At 36.5% G+C, this 13,697-nt stretch overlaps 1 protein-coding gene across 5 annotated transcripts in view; it reads left to right on the forward strand.

The window, feature by feature from the left end:
• Positions 1-13,697, forward strand: part of pde10a (phosphodiesterase 10A) — a 169,586-nt gene that overhangs the window by 97,721 nt on the left and 58,168 nt on the right. For all 5 annotated transcript variants that reach the window (XM_089117271.1, XM_089117267.1, XM_089117268.1 and 2 more), the window contains exon 2: positions 3,694-3,825. In XM_089117271.1, coding sequence (XP_088973397.1) covers positions 3,741-3,825 — 85 coding nt within the window. In that variant the 5' untranslated portion in view covers positions 3,694-3,740. The remainder of the gene's footprint in view (positions 1-3,693; positions 3,826-13,697) is intronic.

Below are 13,697 nucleotides of genomic sequence, written 5' to 3' on the forward strand. Positions count from 1 at the left end.
AAATTTGGAACATAACTTGGTTAGATTTACGGCTTTGATTTTATAGTAATTTTAGAGTAAAAATATTTTGTAAAATATATATTTTATATAAAATAAAAAATATATAGTACAGTATATTTGATTTACTGTGAATTAAAACTTCCATAACTTTTTCATACTTTCATTTTTTGAAGTGTTTTCACTTCAGCAATAATCTGCTGAGTGTTTTCTTTAAAACAAGACCAAACTTGGGTATATATTCCAAAGCATTCTTGAATTACAACCATTTAAGTGTGAATAGAGCATTTAACCCCCATTCTCAAAAAGGGGGGGTGACAGTTAAGGGGTTAAGGGTGAGTAAATCATGGGGTAATTTTATTTTTGGGGTGAACTATCCCTTTAAGACTACTATATTTACGAAATGTAGTTGTTGTTTTTTTCAGGATTTTTCAGCCAAACTTTGTTCATAAACTTTAAAGATCAGAGATCAGTATCTTTTTACCTTTTTTTTCTTTAGCCTATGAACAATTGCATATAATATTTAGTAGGAAGTTGGCACACTTAAATACTGCATATGTATTTCCTGCAACAGTTACCATAGGTTAGTTGAGCATTGAGCATTGAGCGTGAGCAAATATATTTATTAAAAACATTCATTAAAAAAATAAAATGAGTTCTACTAGACCTACCCACACAGGCTAGCTTATTTTAAGCTAACCAAAATGTGCTTGGCTTCAGCAATGGCCCAGTAAATTGATGTTTTCCCTGACAACGAAGACAATAAAGCTCTCAAACACTTAATTGCCTATTAAGCACAGTCAACTTGTCATTCTTCTTCCTGTGCCTCATTGTTTGCTGGGAAGCTCCATGTACTAAACTAGTTGTTGAGTCGACGTTGACTAGACACTGATGATGCCGTTAATGAACAAATAAGCTTGAACCTCGAGCTGAGACTCAAACACCGGTTAGCCTATGGACAGATAAGGCCGTAAGGCTATTGCTTCATTACAGATTTTTATCAGTACTTTTGTCCATTTTAGATTTATGCTCCTAAGTCAGATACAGATGAAGAAGCACAGTTAAATATAATTGCATTATACAGAGCAATTGATGTGAATTAACTCTCTACTAATAGTGAAGCTGTGGGTTTTTGACATAGAAATATATCATATATAACTCTTGAGTTTCTAAGCTATTTTATTGATAAATCACAGAGCAGCGTTGACAATACATTTTTGCCCTAATGAATGTTTCTGTGTGCGCGCAATCTGCATGCGACGTGCAAGCAAGTGTGTGTGTGTGTGTGTGTGTCACAATGCAGGCTGGAATTGCTGTCGACTCGTTTCAGCAGTTTAATTAGTCTTCTTTTAGGAGACAATAACTTTTGTCGCGCACTTTGATCTTTAAAACTTTGCAGACCTTTTACATTCACAAACAGCTTTATTACGCACTGCCTGCATTAAAGGTGATGTTAGAAAAAGCTCAATAAGGGCACTTTAAGCTCTGAAGGAGATATTGGGGTAAATGCCCGAGCTGCAGTTTCTCATACAACTGCAAAAAAGTAGAACAAATGTTGTCCTTATGACTTGTGAGATATATTTATTTATTTTTTATTAAAAATTTATTTTTAAAAAATGGTTTTCTATTACATTATCAGCTATTGGAATTTCCTCGTAACCCTTATAAGCTATATTCATTTTTAATGTACACTCATGTTGGGGTCTCCAGATATGTTTGTGTTGTGTGTGTGTTTACTTCATCATGCATGTGTTTTGGTGTTGGCATTTGTTGTGTTTTTATATTGTAATTGTAACTGATTTTTTTTATTTTATTTCATTTTATTATTATTATTTTTGTATAGTCTCCCATTGATGTTTTTGGGAGATTTTTTGGTGTGTGTGTGTGTGTGTGTGTGTGTGTGTGTGTGTGTGTGTGTGTGTGTGTTAGCATGACTGTTTCACATTGTGGATGTTTTTTTGGGTTGCCACTTCTATAATATGTGTTTTGTGTTGTGGCTGATTTAGTTTTTTTTTTTTTTTTTTTTTTTGACAAAATGTATTTATACAAATTTATTTTAACACTGTACAAATAAATAAAGTGAGTGGTGATTAATTTGTTTAAAAAAAAATACATTATTATGTTACAAAATCACATTTTATTGTCTGGGGTTAAGAGGATTTTTTTTTTATGCAAACAAACAACCAGATATCGTTCCAATTTATTTTTCTGTCCGTAAACCTAGAAAGTCTCAACCTCGACATCAAGTCTCATGCCATTTAGATGGAGGGAACATTTTTATTTTTTTCAGCAAATGTCATTTGCCATCAAAAAAGACCCAGAAAAGCTTATAAGGGGTAATGTTTGACCATGTAAATATCCGCAGCTGCACCAAATTGCACATTTTTACTAGAGCCCAATGGATAAAGGATTTTGAAGGCCGATACGATACAAATATTTTGGGGTTTTAAATTCCGATATATCGGCCGATATATATATATATATATATATATATATATATATATATATATATATTTTTTTTTTTTTTTTTTTTTTTAATAAATATTGTTGTAATCTTTTCACACACGTGTAAAAGAAAAGCTAACTTTTTTGCACAAGATATATTTGACACTTTTTCTCTGTCTAAATGTTCACTCCTCGCAAGAATAACTTACATTTTACAATGCACGGACTGTAACTAGAGATATGCTAGTTATAAATACAGTAATAATTACTTTATTTAGGCAGAAAAAGTTCATTGTGGTTTCCAAGCTCATTAATGTTAACGTTAGCGGTCTTCCACTGATGATAGTGGCATTAGCTAGCTTTGTGGTTAGCTAGTCTATGATGAGCCATAATTTAGCAATAGATAACATCACACTGCAAATTGTAAAACATACATTTTCAATATAAAAGGCCAAGGAGAGATGATTAAAGCGTGTTTCGTCCATTTTTATTTTATTTTTTAAATATTCATTTATCGGCCATTATAACTGCCGATACCGATATTATGGAAAATGCCTAATATCGGCCGATAATATCGGTCTGGCTCTAATTTTTACTCTGTTTGGGCAGAATAAAATCGAGGTGTTTTTGTCTTCCTTGAGTATGAGCTCCATACTCTCCTATATTATATGGCATTAGCCATAAAAGCCATATCAAATATGATAAAACAAACACATATCCAATTATATTAAAAGCTCATCCTAAACGTTTGTATTATTTTTTCTAAAGGTTCAATAAACTGTTCAGTTAAAAAAGTGTCAGTGTCAGGCTTTACACTTTTTTTTTTTTTTTGGGCGGCAGTGGCTCAGTGGTTCATGTGGGTTGTCTACGAACCGAAAGGTTGGTGGTTCAATCCTCGGTTCCACCTGACCAAGTGTCGAGGTGTCCATGAGCAAGACACCTAACCCCAGCTGCTCCCGACGAGCTGGATGGCGCCTTGCATGGCTGACACCGCCGTCGGTGTATGAAAGAGTCTATGAATGGGTGAATGTGAGGCAAACTGTAAAGCGCTTTGGTGGCCATTAGGTCTATGAAGGCGCTATATAAATGCAGTCCATTTACCATTTTTACCATTTTTACAGGGTTAAGTACAGTAAACTACTGTATGTTGCCATTGATGTGTTTTCTTTAGAACTCGGAACAATGGACAACCATTGTTTTTTTGTGAATAAATGTTTGGGTAAGGTAATGATGGTGATGATTCTGTTGCAGGTCTGACGGATGAGAAAGTGAAGGCGTATCTCTCCCTCCACCCGCAGATGCTGGATGAGTTTGTGCTGGAAAGCGTGAGTGCGGAGACGGTGGACAGATGGCTGAAGAGGAAGAACAGCAGTCAGCCCGCAGGTACGGGCCCGGGCCGTGTGCTAGATTCTGTCAGAAATAGTCGTGCGTTTACTTTCAGTGTCTTTGGTTTTTTCAGGGTGACTTTTTAGACGTCATTTCACACAATTGTAAACATAATATAGAAATTATATATTGAATGCACACTTTGCATTTTGTTTATGCTTTATTCCTGGTTAACCTTTGCATCTGGAAAAGTGGTTCTCAATAAAACCCTTAAAAAACCTACATGTTTTTGATATAGTTGATATAAATATTGATATTGTCAGTTAATATAAAGTGCAACTAACCATACAATTGTACATAAAAAAAAAATAGATTCTCCCCCATACAATAATAACTTCACAAATGATCATTTAGTTTCTGCTCTCTTGGTAATATGGCTATTATTATCATATCTGGCCCTTTGTTTCCATGTTTCCTCCATGGTGTATGTGAAGAGTTCAGATGCAAAAGCCTCTAAATGCCATTTGAAATTTTCTTCTTTAATGATGATTTTTTTCAAACTTGTATATTTAAGTTCAGTAATTTCACTTAAATGGCAATGATAATTACCTATTAATTGTTATTTAAGTGAAATTACTGAACTTAAATATACAAGTTTGAGAAAAATCATCATTAAAGAAGAAAATTTCATGGCATTTAGAGGCTTTTGCATCTGAACTCTTCATATACACATTTTCGTTACTTGATATAAAATAAACGTTAACTGAAATAAAATTTTAAGGCATCATTTCACATTTTATTTTAGTCTAACTTGAAGTATTAAACAAAACTGAAATAAACTAATAATTAGAATTATACAGACATATTAAGAAAAATAACACAAATGGCAAAACACACAAATTAATAGATTAAAATGAAAATAAAAAAACAACTATATAAATAATATATTTATATATAGTTTTATGTAAAATCAAAATACAAAATATTAAGAAAAATTATAATAAAAGCCTATATTATTGGTCCTGAAGCAAAATCATGAATCGCTGCTTATCATAACTCTATTAGGAGACTGGTTGCACACATTATAAATGTAATGCATTTTGCATACGTTCAATAATTATCATAAATATTACTTGCACATCTGAGGCTAGTTTTAATATCTTAATCTAACAGCCGTTTATCCTCTGAATCTGTAAATGTGTTTTCAACAGTACCCTAAAATAGTGGTTCTCACACGTTTCAGGTCTCGCAGTCTCTATCAAACAGCTGATGAGTTAAATCTGATTTTTTGGTTTTGTTTTTATTGCCAGAAAAAAAACCCATCAATAGACTTCATACACCTCTTCTGTGCATGTGTCCGAGTTTATGCAACCTGAGCGGCGAAGACTGCAGAAGGCTAAAGGGTTAGCGCACTGGTGAAAGTATGAGAGAGAGGGCCTGCTGGGTCCTTACGGGTCATTAGGGCTGTTTAAGCGGCACTGGCTTCTCTGTGCACAGCATGCTTCGTGCTTCGTGCCTCGGCCCGCTCCACTCGACCCATCACATCCATCAAGGGCCCACAGGGCTGGCGGCCGGCCCAGCTCAGCTACTGACGTCAGAGCCAGCCTCCAGGGGCATGCAGTCGGTCGGGGGGGGGAGGAATGTGTCGCATTTTGGGAATGTTTTCTGCATGAGTGCAGCAGTGCTCTCTCACAGGCAGCCGGCTGATGGTTAACCTCGGCTCTGCTTCTCAGGCACCGTTTCAACATCAGTCTCTCCGTAAAGCATGTGTGCCAGATTCTGTCTTGGCCTGTGTTGCATATCAAGCAGTGCTTTGAATTAGTATGCATGTTAGCTTTCAAATTCTTTGTGCACGTCAATGCCTTTTCTTTTTCCACTGACTGTCAATTAAAGCAGCATTATGGAGTTTTTTCAACCTTTGTAATATTTTTCCTAAACCCTTGAGATGGTATCGCTTTTACTGGCACTCTGTAACTTCGAGGTGCGGGTAGGAACCCGAGCACAAAAAGAACTACAAAATTCGATTGCTTTGCGGCATACATCACTTCCCCCACTTCCTCAAATTCCGACACGAGAGCCCAACGAGCGTTTTTTTTTTTTTTTACTTCTCAAAGTCGGTCATTTTATAGTTTTTTTTAACAATAATTATTTAAAAATATTTAGTTTATTCGATTAACCCTTTTTACGATACAGGTTCAAAAAAGCTTAAAGGGTTAGTTTCGGTATTTTACACTTAAATATACACTGTGTAACTCTTTTAGTTTATTTATAGCTAAAAACACTTAGTTCTTTCAAAAATATATGTGCTCATTAATGTATATTTACTTCGTTCAAGTAAGTATTCTCGTGAGTGTATAATATGCCATTGAAAATACATGTCGGTCGCCATGTTGCCGCTCCATCTTGAAAGTACATTAGCCAAAAAGAGGGACACACCAGTTAATTCAAGCTTCGCCTTTCACGTTTAGGTTTGAGTAACACTCATGGATGAGGTCGAACTGGAATCCATGTTAATCTTGTACTACATTGGCCACCGTAGGAGTTAAAACAAAATCAGAATTGAGAGGAACAGAAACTAATATTCACTGGATGGTCATAAACCTTTTCACCGCTGCAGAAACAAAGACACCTACATCTTGGATGCCCTTGATGTAAGCTAAAACATATCCAAAATTAATTTCAAAGTGAACTATCCCTTTAAAGCCCTGTTTTAAGACCGTTTCTGATGAAATAGAACGGTTAAGACTGAAATTTATACAAATGCTGCTGTCCTGAGAATTTTAGGTTTCTGTGTTAGCACTCCCCCCACCTACACAATGGTTGTCTATTTGCACTGGAACAATCATTCATAAAACGCATTAGACTTTAGTTTACAAAGACGTGAAACCCCCCCCCCCCCCCCCCCCAGTGGTCAGTGCTCACAAAAATCTGCTTTCCAACAGGTTTTATCGTAGTTTTTGTACCAAATCAAGTCAATGGAGTCGGACAAAACCTGTTGGAAAGCATCTTTTGCAACGATTTTTGTTTGAGCATATCAGTATATCAGTAAATATCAGCATATTTCTATTACCCTTTAAGCGTAATAGAGAAATCATGCTGCATAGCCCAGTGACAGAAAAAAAAAACACCATGAATTTTTTAATTGAAAATGTTATACTCGTGATTAGATTGCCTAATATCAAGTGTAAGCAATTGTGTAAATTTATTCTTTCTTTTTTTTTTCCCTCACTTTAGCTTTTGCCTTTAAATGGCAATCAAATACCCAAATTTTGTGACTGGCTGGGTTATATAAATTCAAACAAATAAATCCCAACATTTTTATATGAAGTATATACCTCAATATTTATTAATCTGATTTTTTTTTTTTAGTCTTTAGTCCATCATTTAAAAAAAAAAAATGGAGGGGTGAGTAAATGATGACAGAATTTTCATTTTTGGTGATCTATTCCTTTTTGTGCCGTATGCTTGGAAAATTATTGCGTTTAATAGATTCTGAGAATAAGTGAAAATTGTTGCAGGTTACTCACAAGACTCCAGTCCTAAAGAGAGCAAAACAAATCTGAACATTTTATACTTTTCCTTTATTAGGTCACAAGTGTACTTGTGAGATCGCTGATCAGTTTAATAATAGATTGTCCTAATCTGGTGTGCTCCAAGCTGTCCTGAGCTGTGGAGATACCCGGACATCATATGATCCCACTGTTGTGGTGAATGAGAGAGCATCACTTCAGGCCCAACGGCAGCACCGTCAGCAGGGCCTAGGGCTTCAGTCCATGTGATGCTCTTCCTATCGGTCTGTTCCAACTGTTGCAAATACCGTGACCTGTAATTCCTCTAGCATGTCAGGCCCTTTTGCAATTCATGTAGATTATACAGTCAAAGTACCATCAGCTTTTATGTTGTGTTCTCACCCATCATATATGAATACACATATATACAGTATATCAATTTGTATTCTCTGTCTCTTGAAAGTGCTTGTTGGCTTTTGAAATCGAGTACCTCTGCATTAAAAATAATGTGTTCCAAGGCAAGCACTAAACTCATCCTACTCTTATGATGTGACATTGGATGACTTGTCAAATCAATAGGCTAAAGGACAAGACCTACTGGTGAATTCTAGCTCTTTCTAATTCTGTCTCCTTCAAGGATTTTCAAGGATAGATCTTTTTGCTTGTGACCGAATGACTTACACTGCAGGCCGACATCTGTTCAATTAGACACCGTTGGCTATTATTATATTGAAATTTAGGATCGCTTTTACTTTGAAGGTGCAGCTTCTTCGTGAAATGTGATCAGTCATATTTTTACATCTTGTGATCATTGTTACCCTGGAAGCACACATTTCCAAACACTCCAGCCTTTATCTCTTTGTGGACTGTGAAATGTATTCAAACTAGTGTAACAAAAGATATTTAAGCGAATAAGCGAATAAACATTGTTTACTCGCCCTCATACCTAAACATCATGTTTTTTTTGTTTTTTTTTAATTAATGAAAATCTATTGATCCAATTTATAATACTGGTGTGATGGATTTATTCACAAATTGTTCTGATCCATCCAACCCGATCTCACGGGAATTCGTACGAATTTCACGAGGTGGCTAATTCGTAACAATTCGTACGACCTCACTCGCACGAATTAGTACGATTTTGCTAAATCGTACATATTTTATGAATTAGCCCATTCGTATGAATTCGTACGAATGACCTACCCCTGACCCCGCCCCTAAACATAACCGTCACGTGGGTTTAGACAAATCGTACAAATTCGTACGAGTGAGGTCTTATGAATTAGTACGAATTAGCCACTTTTGAATTGGTCGTGAGATAGGGTAGATCCATCTTATCTATTCTGCGGAAAATTGGAAACGTTTCAGATATTTCAGTATTGTTATGTATTAACATATTTTTGACAACACTACATTACACTTAGTTTATTATTTCAGATGCCTTTTTAAAAGACTACGACTGAAAAATGTATATATTATACATAAAATTCAACCCGCCAAAATGGCTAGTAGAGTGTGTTACACGCCACCGCTGAAATCCACTGGCGAGTGTTAACGTCAAACCTTGGACACACCTCTTAAATATTGAGCTCAGGTGTTTCAATCAGACACATTGCCGGAGGTGTATAAAATCAAGTACCTGGTATTCACAAACTTTCTGGGGAAAAAAGTTGGGTCGTTCTAAAGAGTCAGTTCATGAAGTTTCATTTCTGCTGCTAGTTTCATTAATATCAGCACAAAAACTGCGCGACGGGATCTTTATGGAATGGATTTCCATGGCCGAGCAGCTGCATGCAAGCCTCACATCACCAAATACAATGCCAAGTGTCGGATGGAGTGGTGTAAAACACACATTGGAGTCTGGAGCAGTGGAAATGTGTTATGTAGAGTAATGGATCAGACTTCTCTGTTTGATGGGCGAGTCTGGGTTTTTCAGATGCCAGGAGAACTTTACCTTCCTGACTGTATTGTGCCAACTGTAAAGTTTGGAGATGGAGGGATAATGGCAATGGGCCTGTTTTTCAGGGATTGGGCTTGGCCACTGAAGGAAAAATCTTAATGCTTCAGCATAACAAGACATTTTGGACAATGCTATGCTTTCAAATGTTTGGGGAAGGCATTTTGAAGCAAGGTCCATAGACATGGTTGGATGAGTTTGGTGTGGAAGAACTTGACTGGCCCGCACAGAGTCCTGAAATCTTCCCCATCGAACGCTGTTGAGATGCACTGATCGCAAGCCCGGCCTTCTCGTCCAACATCATTTCCTGACCTCAAAAATGCTCTACTGGATGAACGGGGCAAAAATTCCCACAGAAAAGATCTAAAATATTGTGGAAAGCCTTCCCAGAAGAGTGGTAACTGTTATAGCTGCAAAGGGAGGACCAACTCCAATGTCGTCAATGTATTTAGAATGAAATGCCATTACAGTCCCTTTTTGGTTGAATTTGTCAGGTGTCCCAATACTTTTGTCCATATAGTATATGTCAGAGAGAGAGAGAGTTTATAGTAGTCGATCAAAAAGGAAACGGAATATTAACACAATGTTTACTGCAATGGCAAAACCATTATAGTGCACATTATTAACCGTAGTGAAAATAAAAATAAACATAGATTAGCAAATAATCAGATTGCAAAATGTAATTCTTATTGGTGTGATCCACCCTTAATGTTGTAAAATGAATCAATTATTAAACAAATTCAATTTAAGATTTAAAGGAGCTCTACAGAAGATAATAATGCCATTATTCAGCTCATTTTACATCAGTATTATTTCAATTCTGATTAATGCTGTCAACATTGCAAAGTTCAATTATGGAACAATTTCAATTTCAAAAGCGAAATATGTATAATTAATTACAACGAATTATAATTAATTATAAAATGGATAGTTCCGGTCCTTGATTCTGATTGGTTGAGCCACCTTCAAAGCCGTTGTAAATTACCCAAGAAACATACACCTGCAAAGGCCCTTGCACACTGAGTCTGAAATTCGCGTCCGAAATTTTTGCACGTTAAAAATAAATACGACCTCACGTTATGTCATTCACGCTTGCACACTGCCTCCGAAACTTTCATCCGTCATAAAAAAAAAATGTTTTTTGCATCCATAGCAAGCAGTTTAAATGATGTTTTGACAATTCAGAGCCACCGAATCACGAATACAAAAAAACGCATACGAAAATTGTGCAACTGCCGTTTGTGATTCTGTTTTGGTGCATGTCGCAGCTAGAAGCTAACGTTAACGTTTTCTAATGTTAGGCTAACTTTACATTAGAGATTTTAAAGATAACGTTCAAATACATTGTTGACTTAACTTAGAACAGATGTACTGTAGATGTTGTGTTGGTGTTTTAGTACATGTAAAAATGAATGAAAACTGCAATGCATTTCAATGGACGTGGAAGCAGAGAATGTCCGAGTGTATTGGGTTAGCTATGCGCACTGTGATTGTCTCATCGCGTTTGGGGGCGTGGCTTAGCCATAGGTCAATTATTTGATCAATTCGTCCACCGAACAAACAGTATAATTAGTTGTTAATTCTAGGAAATAAATAATTTTTCTGGCCAAGAAAGAGTAACATTTTCCTGATGTCTACAATACTTGCAGGGTAATAGCATATAACAAAATCAAAAAGTTTAAGTGACTTTAATTTTAAGTGGCAAACACAGAGACATATAATGGTTCATTAAAATAAACTGCGGTAGACTACATACAACTAAACTAAGCAAAGTTTATATACAGAATAAAGAAAGTAAAGAGACAGAGAGAGAAGAGAATGTCTAGATTACAAACGAAAAAAAGGAGAGAAGCGAATGTCAAGATTACAATCAGTTAACCATGGCCTCACACATCAAAGAATCAGGATCACCCATCTTAGAAACTCATCTGAAGGCTGCAGACGGTTACTTGCTTTTGACTTCGGTTGCTGAATAAGTCCAGATAGTCCGGGTAAAGTCCCGAGATTCTTGGGGATTTTGCTAGGAATGCGCTGAAGCGTTTGTTCTTCTGGATGGTCCACGTTAAATCCAACAAAGTTAACTTTCAAGGTAAAGTTGCCAGAAGCAGTCAGGAAATGTGTCTCAAAAGAGATTGAGGGAAGATGCGCTTGATCAGGGAATTATTGAAGCCCCATCAATCACACCCATTTCTGACACAAAGACCAATCAAAGATGACTGGGAGAAAGTCTTTGTTTTACCCTATTTTATGGTGGCTTGGAGAATTTGTGCAGTTTTTTGCATTAAAGTATGGTAAAAATTGTATTATATATTTTTATCATAATATTCTAATAATAATGCACCACTGTGTGAACAGTAGATGAGGTGTGCTTTGGTTGAGATTAACAAGGACCCCCAAGGTCTCAGTGACGTCACCTCATTCCCACCTATATCCCTCTGGCTTCACACATATGCAGTCTTTGAGTAATTGAGAAATCCCAAACCTTTCGCCGCTCTGCTTCCAGAGAAATGCTAAATCTGGACTGATCCTGACCACGTTGACGCACACACACACACACTGTGTGATTCATGACCTACTCATTCAGTCTGTCTTTAGCCTAGTGGCCTTGATGACCTTATCCATAGGGGAGCCGCCAATGACGTGCGCCGAGAAAATCCTGAAATGTGCTGTAATTCAATAACAGAAGAAGATGCTGCTTGAATGTGTAGTTTGTGTCCAGCTTGGCCAGGGAATGTCTGGACATAATTCGAATAATGTCTAAGAATTCATTAATACATTCACTTCATTTATCAAATTAGTGATATAATCGCATTTACCATTTTGTAATTTTCTTGGTTCAGTGTGGTACATTGCCCAGCACTCCAGTATTAAACCGTTAATCGATTCTTTGATGGTAAACAGCATTTTACTTCTGTAATACCATGTTGACGAATTTTCAAGATAAATGTAAAATTCAATAAGAAAACTGTAGGGCAGTTTTGTGTCCATCAGATATTAATTAAATGGTGAAAGTGGTTAATTGTAAGTGTATAGGTTGTATAGGTTTAATGTAAAGTATAGGTTGAAAAATAAAGAGCTTGAGGATGTCAGTAATTTCAAAGATTGTTTACAGTTGAAACACCAGGAATGTGCTTTAAGAAAATAGCATTAGCAGTGCTGGAGCAGCGCTGTATATATATATATATATATATATATATATATATTTTTTTTTTTTTCCATAACAAAGTGTGCATAAACATGGGAGCTCCTAGGTCGCGTAGTTCCGGGGCTATATCCGCCTGCCATGCATTGTTCATTGAGATCAATTGGAATGTTTACAACTCTCTTCGTGTGTTATTGATCTCAAAAACACATGTGGAGTTAAAATCAGCCTATGAATGGCTTGTGTCTGCGCATTAAGCTAGGATAACTTAATATTAGGATAAAGTAATGTTCTGTGATCAGTACAAGTTAAAGGGGGGGTTTACTGCTTTTTTTTCTTTGCATGATTGTGTTTATGGGGTGCAATATAACATGTATTTGTGGTTTTTCACCTTTATTGTAAGCCGCTTTCTCCTCTGTTATTTGAACGACTGGTTGACTTCCTGAGTCTATGAAACCACTCCCTCAAAAACAGGCAATGGGCTCAGATTGGTTAGTTTGGGCTGGTGTGTTGTGATTGGCTAAACTGTCTCTCACGTTGTCCGGAAGGTTAATGCCCATTACCTTTACTGGCGAAACGTGCCTGCGCTCCGGTCCAGATGTAAATAATGGTGTCTGCAGTATCAGTTTGAGGCAGAATCAGACCGAGAAAGCGGCGATGAAGAGAGGCAAACAGAACCTCATCACACACGGCTCTTACTAAACGTTTCTGAATGATAATTAACTTTATACACTTTTGTTTAACACAATAGCATCTGACTGGCAACAATGGCAACTGACTGGCTACTAATGTTATACTCAAACAGCGTTGGCAAGTTTACGTTCTTGATCGAATCGAAAATAACGTCATAAAGTATATATACATGAAAAATACGTTTAAAACATTAGTACTTATACAAAATTCAGTTTGTCAGTTTCGTTTGTCGTAGACACAAAATAGCATAACTAGTAGCCTAGTGGCTATAAAGCCAACGCTGGCATTTGAAAAAAAATCAAGGCTACATCTGAAATTATACATGCAAATACATTTAAAATGATTAAGTCGTAGCCGACTTACAGGTTGTGGCCCAACAAGCAGTTGAATAGACCCTTTTACAGTTGGTAAACATGGTGACGTTTTTTTGTGGGCGGAGCTTAGGTGGAGGCAGAAAGATCCATCTGGCTGCTTCACTAACGCTAGTTAGCAAGGATTGTTAGCTTGTTTTTTAACAATGACTGGAGAAAATCCGATATTATCTTAATGTGTAAGGTCACTCAGTGTCCAGGACTGTTATTTCCAAAAGTTATTTTTAACGGACGGAACCAGATTGGCCGACCTGTTG

This window comes from Pimephales promelas, chromosome 11 (genome assembly GCF_988280905.1).
Source record: "Pimephales promelas chromosome 11, fPimPro1.hap1.1, whole genome shotgun sequence".
Lineage (NCBI taxonomy): Eukaryota > Metazoa > Chordata > Actinopteri > Cypriniformes > Leuciscidae > Pimephales > Pimephales promelas.